We start from the raw sequence: 18,195 nt of genomic DNA, 5'->3' as shown, positions 1-18,195 counted from the left end.
AAATAATGAAATGTCACATCAGCCTCTTTCTTTCTTTATTTTTAAATTTATTTATTTAATTAATTTATTTTTGGCTGCGTTGGGTCTTCGTTGCTGCGCGCAGGCTTTCTCTAGTTGTGGCGAGCCAGGGGCTGCTCTTCGTTTCGGTGCGCGAGCTTCTCATGGCGGTGGCTTCTCTTGTTGCAGAGCATGGGCTCTAGAGCGCAGGCTCAGTAGTTGTGGCGCATGGGCTCAGTAGTTGTGGCTCGCGGGCTCTAGAGCGCAGGCTCAGTAGTTGTGGTGCACGGGCTTAGTTGCTCTGGGGCATGTGGGATGTTCCCGGACCAGGGCTCAAACCCGTGTCCCCTGCGTTGGCAGGATTCTCAACCACTGTGCCACCAGGGAAGCCCCACAATCAGCCTCTTTAAAAAAAAAATGGTTTCTTCTTTTAGGGCAGCTCAGAGAGGGCGAACGAAGCCTCGGCTTTTCATTGTGGCTTTTAGGGTAGGCTCATATCTTATGTTCCATGGATTCTTATCAAACCACAAGATACAAGTGTTTGTGCTTTTTTTGGAATATTCTACTTATTTAATATGTATGTCTTTATTTATTTATTTTGGCTGCTCTGGGTCTTAGTTGTGACACGTGGTATCGTTGCTGCGGCATGTGGACTTCTTAGTTGTGGCATGCATGCGGTATCTAGTTCCCCAATCAGGGATGGAACCCGGGCCCCCTGCATTGGGAGCGCAGAGCCTTACCTACTGGACCACCAGGGAGGTCTCTACAAGTGTGTTTTAAAAACACGTAGGTCCAAACAAAGTGAAAAGTATCTCTCCCTGAAGCAAAAATTGAGAGATGCGATCTATGAAAAGGATGGCTCTCAGGCCCCATGAAAAGCAATACTCGTAGTGGTTATAGAAACAGACACTGGAACGAAACTGCCTGGCTCTGCTGCTGGCTCGTTACGTGACTTTGGACACCTCTTTGTGCTTCAGTTTCCCCAGCCATAAAATGGGAATATCAATAGTACCTTTTTTATTGGATTGAGAATTCAGTGAATTCTCACAGCATTAAAAATATACATTAAAACACTTAGACTAGCATCTCAAATGTTGTGAGCACTATATGAATATTAGCTATTTTTATGGGAATCATTTTTTTTCACACTAGTGCGATCTAAAGGTCCCAGAACTATTATTTTTTAAAGATGGGATAGAAACTGTTTCATTTATCTGTAAAGCACAGCATCTTGTCATTTCCTTGATTTTGTTTGGTCTCATAAAGCAAACGAGTAAGGTATTTGGAACTGAGCAAATTCAGTTCATCGTGGTAAGAACACCAGAGTTCTCTTGTCTGAGAAAACTCTTACAAAACTCTGTAAGTTAAAGATGCAGAATTTTAAGATATGTGAGGTCAAAAACTATATTCAGGATGTACTTATACCAAAAATTACATATTTGAACTCTATGCTAAGCTTTATACTTTATCAAAACTCACAGAACTCATTGGGTAAGGTTTATTGTATGTAAATGTACCTCAATAAAACTTTTTTCTTTTTTAAGTTGAACTCATGATGGAGGGAATGTAGTAGGCATACAATAAGTATTTTTGACTATATTAATAATTAAATGAACGAATGAATGGAGTCATTTCATTCTTCAGTGATGGATCATATGGGGAATTAGGACAATTAAGTGGGTTGAATCTTATGTCCTTGGTTTTGAAACTTTGCATCAACTTCTAAAAGTTCGGTTTTAATAGTAAAGCTTAGGTCCTTTCACATGTTTTGAAGGCTGACTCTACCCCCCACTCCCCAATTTACCGGATTTTCAGATTTGCCTTGAGAATGAAGTCAGTGGCTCCATTTCGTCCTGTGTCTGCTGGGGCTTATACATTTCTCTTTTGTGTGGCTTTGTGTTTTCTTTCATGTTGTCAGACACATAATCATGTAATTTAGTCTTTAAAGATAGACATTTTGATATAGTGACCAAAGAAGTTTTTAAGATTTGAGACCTTTACCAAAAATGAAATCCCTTTTATTCTTTCTAGAAATAGCAGTTGGTTTCCCAGACTTGGACTCTGGATCTCTATTGAGAAACCCTAGCCACCTGTAAGTTGAATAACTTGAACGTGATGATAAGCCATGTGTATGAGCTAACATGGACTTTTCTCATTGGCTGTTAGCATGCGGAGCTGATCTGGAGTCCCTGTAAAGTGTTTGATTCTGATTTTTTCTTGTATTTTCTCCTAGGTATGGCAACAGCCAAACTCCTGCATGACTCTGGCCTGAATGTGATTGTTCTGGAAGCCCGGGACCGTGTGGGAGGCAGGACTTACACCATCAGGGTAAGACAATAATGATGGGCTGGAGACCGTGACACTGAAGCTGAGTTTCTTGTTTCTTCCTGAAAGTCTTGAACTTCATTTGACTCTTTTTAAGAGAGTGAAAATTACTCTCCACAGCCTCTCAATTTGCTTCCTTTTCAACCCTTTTCTTCTGTCCCTTTTCTCACCTCATGATACTTGGCACTTGCCCAATAAATGATTGCACCAATAATTAGGTGTTTGAAATACATTAGTGAATAAAACAAAGACCACTGCCCTTGTGAAATGTATGTTCCCTTTTAGTCGGAGAACTATACAATCAACAAACAAACAAACAAAAACAGAAAAGGAGGACCTGCTCTGGTGTCCCTGACTATTAGGAATCCAGTTATGTTTGGACATGTTCAAACATAGGGAGTTTTTCTAGTCACTCTTTTTCAAAGGTTGGTCCTTAGTCCTTTCAAGTGAAGCTAATTCATAACCATATAGAAAACTTTCTATTGAACATAAGAGCAGTTTCCAAGGTGTGAATTAGGACCAAATATTCCCTAATGCTATCTTTCAAATGTCTGGATGAGCAGACCACAAAGGAAGTGGTCATTTCCTGGATGGACTTAGAGTTTGTCATACTAAGTGAAGAAAGTCACACAAAGAAAGACAAATATCATATGATATCACTTACATGTAGAATTGTAAAAAAATGATACAAATGAACTTACAGAACAGAAAGAGACTCACAAACGTAGAAGACAAATTTATGGTTACCAAAGGAGATAGAGGGGGGAGGGATAAATTAGGAGTTTGGGATTAACAGATACACACTACCATATATAAAACATAGATAACCAACAAGGACCTACTGTATAGCACAGGGAACTATATTAAACATTTTGTAATAACCTATAGTGGAAAAGAATCTGAAAAGAATATATATATGTATATATACACATATATACATATATATTTATATATATATATATATATAAAACTGAATCACTTTGCTACACACCTGAAACATTGTAAATCAACTATACTTCAATGAAAAGAAAAAAAGAAAAGAAGTGGTCATTTCCTTTCTCGCTTTTCCTCTAGCATTAGGTGCCTCAAAATTAGCCTGAAATGCTAAGTAAAGAGAAATTCATCAATAATTCACAGCTTACAAATCTAAGCCACTAAAACCCAAAGCACATTGTGGTATGTATTGAGAATGATGGGGTTCAGAAGTCTCTTGCCTATTTCAAGGTCAATCAATTTTGCTTTACATTAAGGAATGATTCAATAACTGTTAAGTTGCATGACTGAAGTAGAGTTGCTAACAGAATCCAGTTTTCTATGGATACACCTCAACGTGTGTCTAGAACCTATGAAATGCCAATTTGCTTATTTCAGGGCTGTCTTTTTTTTAATCTTATGAATAAAATTTCACATATATTTATTTTTATTTTTATTTTCCATGGGAAAACAGAACCAAAAAGTTAAATATGTGGACCTTGGAGGATCTTATGTTGGCCCAACTCAGAATCGTATCTTAAGATTATCCAAGGAGCTAGGATTGGAGACCTACAAAGTGAATGAAGTAGAGCGTCTGATTCACCATGTAAAGGTAAGCCTGGACCAGCGTTTGAAGGATTTGAAGATTTCTCTGTGGGTGTTTTCCATATATGAATTCCACATCCTCCCCTCAGACAATCTCCTTCATCCTTGAATGATGCATATGTATTTTATAAGTATATTTCAACCATTCTGAGAATTTTTTTTTTTTTACTGTTATCAAAGGAGAATTCTAAACCTATTTTGGAAGGTTATTGATGAAGTAGTATTGCCCATTTGGTAAAAAGTTTAACAAAACCAATAGAGAAAAAAACATTTGTGAGTGATTTATTAAATACCTCTATTAAAATAACTGGGTCTCTTTCATGTGATACAAAAACCTGTGTATAGTTTTACTAATGCTGCTCTAGACTTCACATTATAGAGTATTTGCAATATGTCTAATGTAATATTTTGAAATTTGGTCATTATGTCCTATATATAGGCTAAACTCACTCTCTTTTAGAGATTTACATAAAAGTAAGTCAAGTCTCAAATTCCATCTTTCATGGGGAAGCTCCATTGATCTCCCCCAAATTCCTGTGAGTTTACTGGGTTTCAATTCCCATGATCATTTGTGGTTCGTGGTTCTTGCTTCCATGATACTTATGCTCATGCACATTCATGGCCAGTGACTCTCTTCTTTCCTTTGTTCTATGTCAACCTGGGTTCAAATTCATCTCTTTCTCTTGATTTTCTTCGGACCACCCCAAGCATTTGTGTACAGCAAAATTGACTGAAGTTTTGAACAGTGTGGGTAAGGGGTTCAATTGCAAAAACATAAACAACTTAGAATTGAATACTGGACGTTCTAATTCTAATAAGCTCTTCAAACAGTGTGCCCCTGGGGATTTCTCACTGGCCACATTTCTCTGTGGATTCCAGTCTCCCACCATGTTTCTGCCTTTAGACTCTTCTGGCATCTCCCTGATCCTTGTTTTCCCAGCATCATTGTCTTGGTCCACAATGTCACTGATGTTCTCTGACAAGCAAAGAGTCACCTACCCTGGACCCCACTCTGAAGTCCCACGGAAGGGCTGGCAGAGGTTTTGAATTTCAGTCTTTCCTCTCTCTTCCTCACTTGCCTCCGTAAGTGGAAGCGAGCAGTACAGAGCCAAGCTCCTCACCAGAAGAAATCATCCCCTTAGGAGACAGAAGAACTCGCAACCGTCAGTTTTGATATACATAACAGTGTTGACACCTGGATATTATTTGTGGGTGATAATATCAAGAAGGACAAATAATAGACTGTACATTGTGAATCATTTACTAAAACAGGAAATAAACATCTATCTGATTTGGTATAATGCGGGTAACATTTATATGTAAATGTTTTGCTTGATGTTCAGATTTTGTTTTATGAGCCTTTTCACCTTGCTTCCCTATTTGTCTAGTGGAAAAAGAGACACATGAATTAGAAATGAACATGTAGCATGGTGATAGAGTGATTTGTTGAACATCCATCAGCAACACTTAGTAAACATTCTTCATTGCGTTCCTTGCTTTTATATGTAGCTCATCTTGACTGATTTCTTCTGTCTTTCTTGTCCTAACATTTAAGACTTGCAGAGACTGAATTCCCAGAACACTAGGATCTCTTTTAGGTTTCTCCCGACAAAGGAGATGACTAGAAATTATATTCACTTTTCTGTCTGTGTGTGGGCAGGGTTTCTTGGCAGTCGGGAGCTAAGTTCAGGACGCTTTGTTTATCTGGAAATCTTATGGCCGACATTATGTTCCTTGTTTGAAAGAGATTGCTTATACTTATCAACTGTGGAAACAATGTACTACTTGAATTTTTCAGAGTGATGACCAAATAATGCTGCTTTCTTAAGCTATTTCGTATAATCCACGTGCAGCTAAGAAAATATAACTAAGCAGTATCTCCGACTTGATACAGAATAAATATATATGCCAACATTGCTTTGTATGAGATTCAAAATAAATGTTATTGCTTTTGAATTATTACAAAAGGAAAGCATGTTTATTGTAAAAATATAATAAGAAAATGTGGTAGAGAAAAACAATTAAAAAACCCCTCCAGTAATCCTATCTAGAGAAAATCACTCTAAAATATTCTTTTGGTACCTAGATTTTCATGTTCCTATATTGCTGTTTTCTGACTTCTGCTGTACATGTTTGCTATGCGTACTTACTCTCTAATTAATTCTCATCCTGACACGATTGAAACACTAATGAATTTATGAAACAAAGGTTTTTTTTCAGTCTCCATAAGGGTGCTAATTTGACCTCCTTGTGGCTGTATCCAGTGAAGCGCTACACGATAATAAATAACAATAAAGACCTTAGAGCTAAGAAGTCCTCCCCAAACTAAATATTTGTTCTCCACCATCATCACCTCCATGTCTTTGCTCATATGTCATTTTTCTTATTTTGAACCTGTAAAAAGCATCTTAGATGACTCCATCCATTTCTGGGATTATTGAGCAGACCTCTGATAGCTGATCTGCTACTACATGCCTAAGAATGTAGTTCAGAAAGTTGTCTTCTCTGTCATGGTAGGCAGTACTTTGGCCATTTGGTCATGACTCTCTATTACCTATTTCAATAACTACTGTTCCCAAGTGCAAATACTGTTCCCAAGTGGTTCATGCAAATATCTAGTATATTTCTGCCTTGTTTCTTCAGCGGACCTGCATGTATTTCTCAACCCAAAGCCTGAGAATATCAAGAGTATCAAGTGTGTTACTTCTCATATTGTCAGATCGGCAATTCAAATCAGCCTGCTCAAGGACTCTGCTTTTTTCAATTTCTTACATGGTCCTTAAAAGAAGACAGAGTTTTACGTGCAGCCTTAATAACATTAAGCTAGGGAATTTGGATATGATGGTTGGAATTGAAACTGGTGAAATGGAGCTACTCACCAAAGGGGGCAGGGGGTGCTACAGCAGCCCATGATAGGATAGCTGTCCAAAGGAAGAGTGTGTTTCCCAAGAAATGAGGACTCCCAGTATCACCAGTTCTCTGATAGTTCTGGAAGAAATGGTCTGTTGACAGATGGGATGTGCTCATGCTGGGCCCATAACAAGCATGCATCAACCCCTGGTGTGCTGTGATGTGCAGGGTGTTTTGCTGTCTGCCTCTGATCTGCCAGAAATGTTTCTATTTACTGAGTGGCATTCATTTTTAGTACTACAGTAGATCTGTCTTATGTCACTAAAATGTGGTTTTCCAAAACCTTGTTTGTGATTCAAAGATGTGATACCGAGCTATATTGGGATTTAATTATCAGTGGGAAAAGTGATCGCTTCAGCTCAAATCTATATAATTTAGAAGGTGTTTTCTGCACTTCTCAAATCAGTGATGCAGTCCTTCGTGCTTAACAATTATCGTGAAACATCTATGGAAGTTTTTAATCTGTTTCACAAATCGTCATGCTAATTTCTGCTAGGATAGTTTAGAAGGCAGCTGTTTACATGCCTTGAAAGTGACTTGTGAAAAATGTTCCGTTTTAGGGACTATCTCATAATTAAAAAGAAAAAGATAAAAAATATAAACCTTAAGGGATCTTGCTATATTTTAATTTGTGCCTCTTCCTTCTTCATCGTGTGTGTGTGTGTGTGTGTGTGTGTGTGAGAGAGAGAGAGAGAGAGTGTGTGTGTGTTTGCATGTTCACATGTGTGGTTGTTTTGTTGTTGCTTGTTTTTTGTTCTTTTGGGTTCTTACTTTGAAGGAGTTGGAGAAAATTTTGAAGTTTGGTACAATTTAGGCTATTGGCAAATAGAGTTCCTCTGTCTCAGAAGCCTTTATAAGTCTGAAATTTGGAACTAGTGTCTAGAAAAGTATGCATGAAACTGCTTTAGGCCCAAAAGCTTAACTGTTAGGAGTTTGGTGAATATAAAGATGTAGCGTGACTTAAACTTAAGAGCCCAACTTCACATTGATCATCATTTCCAAATTTCAGCTATGGGGAGAAACTGAGAGAAAAAGAAAAATTCTCTGGTCTTAGTCTACTTCCCAATGAGTAGAAGCCAAGCTCGCTGTCAAAGTCCCTTTTGTGTTGTATGTGGTCAACGTCAGTGCTTGAAGAGGCCTATGGATGAGGAGCCATCTCTCAAATATATTGCCTACTGCTTGTTGCTACAAACAACCTCATGGAGCAGGTGCCATATGGCAGAGCCCCTCAGTTTGGTGAGAACTCTGAAAGCCAGTGGAAAATACAGTTAAAAAAAAAAAGCACAGAAAAGCATACAGCGGAAACTAGATCTCTAATGATAAGACCAGTTGGAAGAGATCACTGTCTCTCAGTGTTGGGGAACAGCAACAAAAGTAGAGGCGAAATGTTGAAAAAGAAAATATTCAAATTTTAATTGCATTTGGCGAACATAAACTGTCCTATGGTGCGGGACCTCAGCATCTCCCAGAAATCAGCAGACCGGGAGTGCCCAGTCCTCTTCGGACTCTTAGTACCCCCTTCTGCATGCCTCTCCCTCCAATTCTATTAATCCAGAGAAGCCTGGATCAAAGTCCAGGGTGTACTTGCTTCTCTCATGATGACAGAAGAATCCAGAAACAGGTTAGACAAAATCTTGTATTTCATCCAGGAACAGCTGCCCCTTTCACATGAATGTCACACATGCCACACAGAGCTCACTGGTTCTGAGAGTCTGCCCGAGCTGAGAGAGGCTTCCTGAACCTTCTCTTCCACAGCCACCCCCATTCCATTTCATTTATTTGTTGGAAACATACATGTCTTATCATCATGGGAGATTTTTTCCCCCCAGATGTGTAGAATAGTCATTTCCTCTTCAGCAAGTGAAAACCATTTGTTTAGTGATCATTCTGAAGTTTGTGTTAGTTATCCTGGAAACCAAAGTACTCAACTGTGTTCTTTAGAAAATACAGACAGATTTTCGGCATGTAATAATTTGCTGAAAATGGTGCTTTCAATGGCTGGATGTGGAACAATATTAGGGGATATGAGATGAACTTATTCTAAGCCTTCAAGGTTTCCTTTTAGAATTTAAAATATGATAAACTCAGTAAACATATTCTCTGTGTACAAATACACACGCACACACATCTGGATAAACTTAACAAAAACTGGAGTTGTGGGTAACACAGAGTTAGTTTTAAATTATACTGGAGGTGGAGGGTAGAGGATGTATAGAGTTCAGTTATGATGGTGAAATTCATGAAAGGAAACAAGCCTGTAGCTTAAACCCTGTGTGAAATTTTATGTGACATCTATATGATGTCATCATGGGGTATGGCCAAGTAGTCCAAAGGAGATGCAATGACATGGGCCCAGCTCATCAGAGGATGGTGACTAATAAAGGTGATCATGTAACAGGTGAAAGCTTCAGCAGCCTGTAGTGATTGGCAGGAAGTACAAGATGGCCTAAAATGTGTTAGCCTACCTTGCCACACCCTCACAGAGCCCATGCCTTTCTATTGGCCTCTGCTACAACCAGTAAATAATAACAATGGTAACGTTACTCTGGTATGGACATCTAGAACCTTCCAAGTGCTTTCACACTTATGTCTTATTTGGACCTCACAAACGTGAGTCCCAAATAACTGGAAGTTATTTGGCTGTGAACTAGAAGTTTTGTTCCCATTTAACAGGTAAGAATGTAAAGGCTAAAGAGATTAATTGCATATGGCAGGAAGCGATGGAGTCAGAGCATGAACTGAGGTGTCAAGAATACACATTGAAGAGCTCGCTGTCCTCTGGATGGGAGGGTTTCTGTCATTTCCTTCTGAGCCCCAGCACCTAGCTTGCCCCCCGCTTCCTTCCTGCCAAACTTACCCTCTCACTTCTTGGAAAAACCCTGTTAAAGATCCACCTTTCCTTAAAATGTTCTGCAATTGACTCCAGTTATTCCACTGACTCCTTCCCAAGTCCTGTCTCCTCCTCACTTTCTTGATCACATTTTGTAATTTACAGTTATTTGCACTTTAAGATTATGCACCACACACACACACAACATATTTCGTTTATATTTGACTTTCTTGGATTTTTTTTTATACTTTCACATAAAGAAGGTTTTTAGGTTTGCCTTTTCATTTATAAATATTTCACAAGTATTTCCTAATGTCATTAAAAGTTCTCTGTAGATACGAGTTTAATATTCTGTCACAAGAACATTCTGTAATATGGTGGATATTTTGCCAATCGGTTACTGTTAAGCTTCTACACTCTATTCAAATTGTCTAACATGTAATGCACATCTAATATAGGTGACTGCTGTGCAGGGCACAGGGCTAAGTTATTGAATTTGAGACAATTTGGGGTGAAGTCGGTGTGGGATTTGTGGGATCAAAGATTTTTCTTTTTTTTTTTTTTTTTTTGTGGTATGCGGGCCTCCCTCTGCTGCGGCCTCTCCCGTTGCGGAGCACAGGCTCCGGACGCGCAGACCCAGCGGCCATGGCTCATGGGCCCAGCCGCTCCGTGGCATGTGGGATCCTCCCAGACCGGGGCGCGAACCCGGTTCCCCTGCATCGGCAGGCGGACGCGCAACCACTGCGCCACCAGGGAAGCCCCAAAGATTTTTCTTTTAATATGAAAAGAAATAAACAACAAAAAAAGGAAAAGTGACTAAATAAAGTAAAGCCAAAAAAAAAAAATCCCATGGCACAATTAAACCAGGAAAAGACAGCAGCCATAGATCATAAAATTTGAGAACTGATGACAAGAAAGGGTTTCCAATCCTGGCTCTTCAATCCCAGAGCTACACCATTGCTGAAAGCAAACATGTTACAAAGTAAAAAATCACTAACAACTCCAACGGTTTCTCTTAGAGCTTCAAGGTTGCTAAGTAGTTGGTCTGCCTTTCCCAATCATCCAGGTGATAGTTTTGCCAGTGCTTTACCACTTTCTCTACCTTTCAATCCTGTGCCATGTCTTTTCTGGGCACCTGCATCCTGCCCACTAAGCTAATGGCACACAATTTAAAATTTTGTCCTAGCGTCACTCCACTTCAAGGTATCATAAATGATGATTCCAAATAAAGAACTCAGGAATGGATCAGCTTGGATGAAATTGGCGCTAACCATTAAATACGTTTAAATAAAGATTTAAACAAAGAATTGGAAGAATTACGACTCTAGTAAAGAATGTACTACAGACCTTTTTTAAAAAAAAGCCTTTATATGGTAAAAAATTATATAATCTATAAAATCAGAATGTGGAGAAGGTGAGAAGGGAAGAGGTATAAGAAAGGTGAGGGCTACTGAAGTCTTTCTTCATAGCATGAAATCAGTATATACCAAAATTATACTTGTAGCTAATAAAAAAACGAAGGCTCAAATCTATTAATGATTTTTATGATCTTTTGACTTTATGCTACAGGGCTCTTTCTCTTGGGTTATGCAACATTTATTTGAAGTTTAGCTCTTCCTTCAGTTCCTTCAGTTTATGTTTCTTCCATTAAATTTAAGTACATTTATGTCAGTGAAAACAAGAAATATGATTTGATTCTGAGGTACTCGTATTTCTTTCTTTGCCCTTTCTTTCCTCCTTCCTTTCTTACTTTTTTGTTCCTTCCTCTTTCTCTCAGTCATCCATTCGTTCGCTTGTCCATCCATATCAACCATCCATCCATCCAGCCAGCCAGCCAGCCATCTTTCTATATTGTAGATGCTTACACAGAAGTCTGGAATGTAATGTTATAGCTATTTTTTTAACCTGAATGGTATGATTTGAGGTAATTTATTGCCTTCTTCATTGTATTTTTGAGTACTGCTTGAACTTTTTATGAAGAGCTCCTCTCATTTTTATTTTTAAAAAGGCAATTGGAAAAAGACTCTACTTTTTTTCATATTCTTTTCCATTATAGTTTATAACAAGATATTGAATATAGTTTCCTGTGCTATACAGTAGGACCTTGTTGGTTATCTATTTTGTATATAGTAATGTGTATCTGCTAATCCCAAACTCCTAATTTATCCCTCTCCGCCCCTTTCCCCTTAGGTAACGAAAAGTTTGTTTTCTACGCACAGACTCTACTTTTGATAGTTTATGGTCTGTGAGAAGAGGTTAGGCCCAGTGTTTCCAGCAGATATCTGTGATTCTCACCTGCCTAGGCAGCAGTCTCCTGGGTGACGTATCTATTAACAATAACCAAACTGCTTCCAGCCAGGCTTAGTGACTGTGCTTTGACCCTTTGAGAGTAGACAGTCTAGATCCCAAAGCAGCTGTTTGAATGCAAACCCTCAAAGACTCTTATCCTGGTATTACTGGGCCACAGAATTTTCGCAGTGTCTGCTACAGACACACACACACACACACACACACACACACACACACACACACACACACACACACTTCATCACTGACTTTTTTTGTGACCTTGGCCATGTTATTTATGCTTTTGTACCTTGATTTCTCCATTTGCAAAAGATGGACATTTGTACCTGTCCTGCTGAGTGCTTTGAGATTTTAAAGAGAAAGAGAACAGAAGACACTGATTAACATTATTTTCACCAAGAAGCCTGCTGTGATACACTGAAGATACTAAGGATGTTTTGATAGAGCTTGTTTCCTTTCCTTTTGAAAACAAACTTTTCTAATAGGCTCTGAGGAGCCTTACTACCAAGTAAAAATTTAAATGGTGAGACACCAGATAGGATAAAGCTTTACAAATTCTTTTCAAAAGAGAACCAGGCCAATTAACTCATCCTGAAAATATTTTCGTGGGCTCCTTACACACTGAAATATAACTTCTCTCACTTTAAAATCCAGTCTTCTCCTCTTTATTTATTTCCCATATTACTAATAGGCTAGGACATCAGCATTTGGCTGCATCTAGACTCACATGCCCAGACGGAGTAAACAGATAATAAAAAAGAGAAATTAAAATCCCCTTTTTTAGTTGTGTTACCTTCTAAGTTTCCTTCCGCTACACTCTTCAGATCCTGGCATATGGGACCATGGTTATTATTTGGCCCAATTGAGACCCTTTTCTTTGGGTTACTAAGTGGCTTTCCTTTGGGTTACTAAATGCTGATGGTCTTGTAGAGCTGTCAGGAGACAGTGGGCATGTCAGAGTTTACTAATCCCTAAATAACCTAAGTTCAGAGAATCAAAATACATTAATTTTCCCCCTTTTGACAAATATGTGAAATCTGGACTACTCATTAAAATAGCTTAAAGCAGCACTCTCCAGTAGAAATATAAGATGTGCCACATATGCCATTTAAAGTTTTCTAGTAACCATATTGAAAAATAAAAAGAAAGAGGTGAAATTAATTTTAAGAATATATTTTATTTAATCCAGGATATCCAAAATATTATTATCTAAACTTGTAGTCAATATAAAACATTACTTAATAAGATATTTTACATTCTTGTTTTGTATTAAGCTTTTGAAATTTGGTATGTATTTTATACTTATAGCACATCTTAATTTGGACTCGCCTCATACTAAGCACTTTATAGCCACATATGGCTAGTGGCTACTGTATGGGACAGCAGAGGCCTAGAAAGTTAGCAAATGCTATGGATTTTTGCAAATGTTTCTAATCCATCTTCAGTTTTTTAACAACCTGTCTAAAACATATGTCTAGATCTTATAACATAAACCCTACATTATGGCATAGATTAATTTTACTTGTTCTAGCAACTCCAAATATATGGCATCACAAAGAACTTGGAAGTAAACAAAGAGTGAAATTCCTTATGTGCCTGTTGCTTCCTAAGGGCAAACCAGCTTAGAATCCCTTTTTAAAAACTCTCCTAGGTGCCCAGGAAAATGCCATGTCCCTGAGATTTTCATGCATAAGGCAGCGAGCAAGTTGGAACTAAACGAGGTCGAGGTGGTCAGAGATACTGCCAGAGAGTGCTTTGGACACTTCTCAAAACCTTGAAGGACATTGCTAAATAAATTTAACGGACTAAACTTCATGGAAAGCATAAATACTTTTTGTATGATGGTATTACCTTAATATTATTTTAATAAAGTTTTAAAATTGTCCCTGACTATGACTGACACTGGAGAAACCACAGAACTGGCCCAAAGTGTTATAAAAGATTATTGGCTTAAAATATAGTTAAGGAAGATTCCCACAAGTAATGAGTTGTAGAGAAGATAAGGCTATAGTTCAGTGGAAGATGTTTATTTATTCATTTCATCTTTTAGCACACATGCTCCATGCAAAACTCTCAGCAAAAGTGACCTGGAGCCTTTTACTTCTGACATTTGCTGTTTCCTCTTTTTTAAGTTGGCAAATGTTAAGGGCAGCTGCTACGGACAGCATCTAGTCATGTGCAAACCAAGAAAAAAAAATCACAATTCATAATCACCTATAGTTCAGGCTCTCACATTGAACCAAACACACATGTGCCTTGTGGTTCCTGGAAACTCAGTTCAAAATTAAATTTAATAGCAACAACAATAGCCAACACCGTTTGAGATTTAAATACGTGCAAAGCACCAGTCTAAGCATTTGATATGCATTATCTCAATCCTCAGAAAAGCTTGATGGCCATTATTATCTCTTATTTACAAATGAGGGCACTGAAGCACAAGGTATTTGGGTGATATGCTCAAGATCCCTCAGTTGGTAAGTGATGGAGTGAGGACTCCAACTCTGATCCCCCTCACTCCAGAGTTTGTGTACTTGGTTCCTCAGCTGATCTGCTGACCGACACAGAAATCGTACATAAGAGTTGGGGGAGAGTCTCAAGAAAAACAAGGAAAAGGGTAAGGGTGCTGAGAACTGAACTGTGGACTCAACCCTCTTCTTTTTGCTCAGGTTCTTGCCCCCTAATACTACCTTTCTTCTGTCTTATGCCTCATTGCTAATTTTTTTTTATCCCCATTTGACCTCCTGAGACCCACCTGATCTCCTAGTGGCATTAGGAGCCCACGGAGGCCACTGACATGAACTTTCCATTTGGTTAAACCAAGGGCTATTCAGAGACATTGAACCATCTCATTTCATTCTTAATCCAGAATTTTTAAAAGTATTAAAGCTGCTCATTCTGGTAAGACTGCTGGAACTCTGTTATATCAGATAAATGTGAGAGTAGACAGCCATGCACGTATCTCACATTCATTTCATTTTCCCACTGCAAACTGTAAACATAATATAGTTAGAAAAAGCATTGTTTTATGTACGACTTCATGCTTAGGCAGGAAAGAGAAGATAAAACAATATATTTAAGGGTGAGCTATGTAGAGTAGATGTTTTGGCAGTTGAAGGAGGTCATTATGATACCTAATGACATTGATCCTTTGGATTAGAAAGGATGAGAGTCCATCTAAAAACAACATGTTATTTTAAGCTGCTACCTCTCTTTCTAAGGCCAGTGTAGCTGTGCTGCTATTTTAGGGACCTCATATTTCTCCATTGTTACTTCTAGGCATTTCTCCCAGATCATTCTTGACATCTTGTCTATATATCCAGGCTGGTTTCTTGACTGTAGAACCCTGGGAGAAAAAAAAAGCAATAAAAAATAAATTAGAAGAATGAATGAAACTAAATTTTTATTATGGCCTACAAGTACCTATATGATAGCCCCTTCCAACCTCCTGACCCAGCCCACTTTAGTCCAGGCACTCTGGCTTCTAGTGTGTCAAGTTTATTCCTATTCCAGGGCTTTTTCACTTTGAAACATTAAAAATGGCCACATACAGAATCTAAAACAATGATACAATTGAACTTACTTACAAAACAGAAACAGACTCAGACTTCAAAAACAAATTTATGGTTACCAAAGGGGAAATGTGGGGGGAGAGATAAATTAGGAGGTTGGGATTAACATACACACTATTATATATAAAGTAGATAAACAACAAGGTCCTACAGTATAGCACAGGGAACTCTACTCAATATCTTGTAATAACCTATAATGGAAAAGAATCTGAAAAAGACTATATATATATATATATATATATATATATATATATCTCTGAATCACTTTGCTATACACCTGAAACTAACAACATTGTAAATTAACTATACTTCAATTTTTAAAAAGTTAAAAAAAAAAGATGGCTAGATGTTCTTTGACACCCCTCCTATGGGAAGGGAGAGGGGGGTTCTATGCCCCCCCCCTACTAGGAGGGCTCTGTAGCTGATTTGACCAGTAGAATATGATGGAAGTGATGCTGTTCCAGTGTTGGGGCCCAGGCCTTAAGAAACTGGCAAATCCACTTCTCTCTTGGAATAGGCACTCTTGGAGCTTTGAGTTACATCATGTATGAAGTCTAAATACCCTGAGACCACCATACTGGAGAAGCCACATATACTTACTCTGGTCTCCTGTCCCAGCTGAATCCAGCCTTCCAGCGTTACCTATCAAGGCACTAGACTTGGCAATGAAGTTGTCTTGGATGTCCAGCACAGTCGAGCCTTCAAATGACTCCAGCTCCAGCCTCTCTCTGATATAGCCACACTAGTAACCTCAAGCAAGAACTGTCCAGCTGAGCCCAGTCAAGCCATAGAACTATAAGAGATAATAATAGGCTAATGTTTTAAGACATGGGCTATTTCTTTATGCATCAATAGATAATCAAAACATACTTGCTATTTCTTCCATTTGGAATGCTCTTTCTCAGGTCTCAACTCAAGTATCCCCTCCTCAGAGGCACCTTCCCTGATAACCCTACCTTAAGGAGTAGCCTCTTCCACCCCACCTAATATTCTCTATCCCTAATTTATCCCTTCCCTGCCTTATTGTTTTTTCAATGCACTTACACATGCTTAACATAATATCGTATATGCATTCGTTTTTTGTATGCCTTCTTCTGGTAGAATGTAAGCTCCGTTTGTTTCTATTTTGTCCTCTGAGGTACCGCCAACACTTGGATGAGGACCTGGAGCATAGCAGGCTTTAGGTAAATGTTTTTTGCCTGAATGACTGAAAGAATGGGTCTTTGCCCCTATGTGAGCCTGTCCCTTTTAGAGTACAATTGGGCAGACTTTGATTTGGTATTGTTCTTAGGGGCAAAAGTGAAATATTTTAGTCACACGTAATCTAGTCTTACAGATAACAAGTGCCTACCTCATCTGATATCAAGAAACCAGGAGACCCCCCGCCCCTGTCTCAACACGTACACCACCAGCTTCCACCAAAATTCCACAACTGAAGACTACTTTCTTTGTCCACAATTAAGTTACAAATAAACTTTAAAATACAGAGGTAAACAAAACAAATCCTTGCCCTGATGGAGCTTACATGTTAGCTGTGTAGGACCAGGAGTAAACAAAAAAAATAGAGAGATATATTTTTCTATATTTTCAAAATATAGAAAACCCAACTTATATACCTAAAATAAAATTGGAATTAGCCATGTTTGATTTTATATTGCTTTTAACTTGCAGTAACTGACACAATCAAGAAATATGATAAAGTGCAAAATAAAAAAGGGTGTAAAATATGGATTTTCTTAAAAGTGAAGTTAATTTAGATGTACCAAAAATTCATATATTCTTTTGTATGAAACTTAAAAAAATGCTCATTTTAAATTTAACACTCTCAGCTCTAATGGGTATATGAGTTGATTTTCAAATATATTTTAGAGTTAAAAATCGGTTAACCACCAAGTTGTGGAATTATGCAAAAAGCTTTGGCTTTTAAAATCTGTTGCTTTTCCCACATCAAGATTTAATAATTTCTACAAAGGCTTTAAACTTTTTAACCAGATCTGCTAAATCTCCCATATACATTAAAGCAGTGTGTAATAAAACATCTGCTCAGACATATTTGAAAAAATATATATATATATACACACACATATATATATGTTATCGGAAAGTCCCAAGTGCTACAAAGAATGGGAGGTGTGGGGATGTGAGAGAGTGGGATCCAATATCAAATAGAATAGTCAGGTAGGGCCTCACTGAGGAGGTGACATTCTAACAAAACCTAACTCTCATCTGCAGGATTTGCATGATGTAAATACTTCACTGTGGCTCAGGTCAACCTCCCAACTTATCATTAATTAATACAGAGTTGGGAATAGAGGAGCACACTCAGTTCTCCTGAGTCAGTATTCACAAGCCCCAGTGCCACACTGGAAGTTTCAGAGGACCTATAGGCAGTTATAAGAACATTGGCTTTTACTCTGGTCATATGGGAATCCACTGGAAGATTTTAAGTAGAGAAGTAACGTGATCTGACTTTTGTTTTAAAAGTTATATTCTACAGGGCTTCCCTGGTGGCGCAGTGGTTGAGAATCTGCCTGCCGATGCAAGGGACACGGGTTCGTGCCCTGGTCCGGGAGGATCCCACATGCCGCTGAGCGGCTGGGCCCGTGAGCCATGGCCGCTGAGCCTGCATGTCCGGAGCCTGTGCTTCGCAACGGGAGAGGCCACAGCAGTGAGAGGCCC

At 38.5% G+C, this 18,195-nt stretch overlaps 1 protein-coding gene across 1 annotated transcript in view; it reads left to right on the top strand.

Annotated features, from left to right (window-relative positions):
* The window catches only part of MAOB (monoamine oxidase B), a 110,920-nt gene that overhangs the window by 39,876 nt on the left and 52,849 nt on the right, over window positions 1-18,195 (top strand). Inside the window, exons 2-3 of the mRNA XM_007102031.2 lie at window positions 2,231-2,325; window positions 3,770-3,907. Coding sequence (XP_007102093.1) covers window positions 2,231-2,325; window positions 3,770-3,907 — 233 coding nt within the window. The remainder of the gene's footprint in view (window positions 1-2,230; window positions 2,326-3,769; window positions 3,908-18,195) is intronic.

Source organism: Physeter macrocephalus, chromosome 21 (genome assembly GCF_002837175.3).
Source record: "Physeter macrocephalus isolate SW-GA chromosome 21, ASM283717v5, whole genome shotgun sequence".
NCBI classification, from domain to species: domain Eukaryota; kingdom Metazoa; phylum Chordata; class Mammalia; order Artiodactyla; family Physeteridae; genus Physeter; species Physeter macrocephalus.
This window is presented reverse-complemented; position numbering and strand designations above follow the sequence as displayed.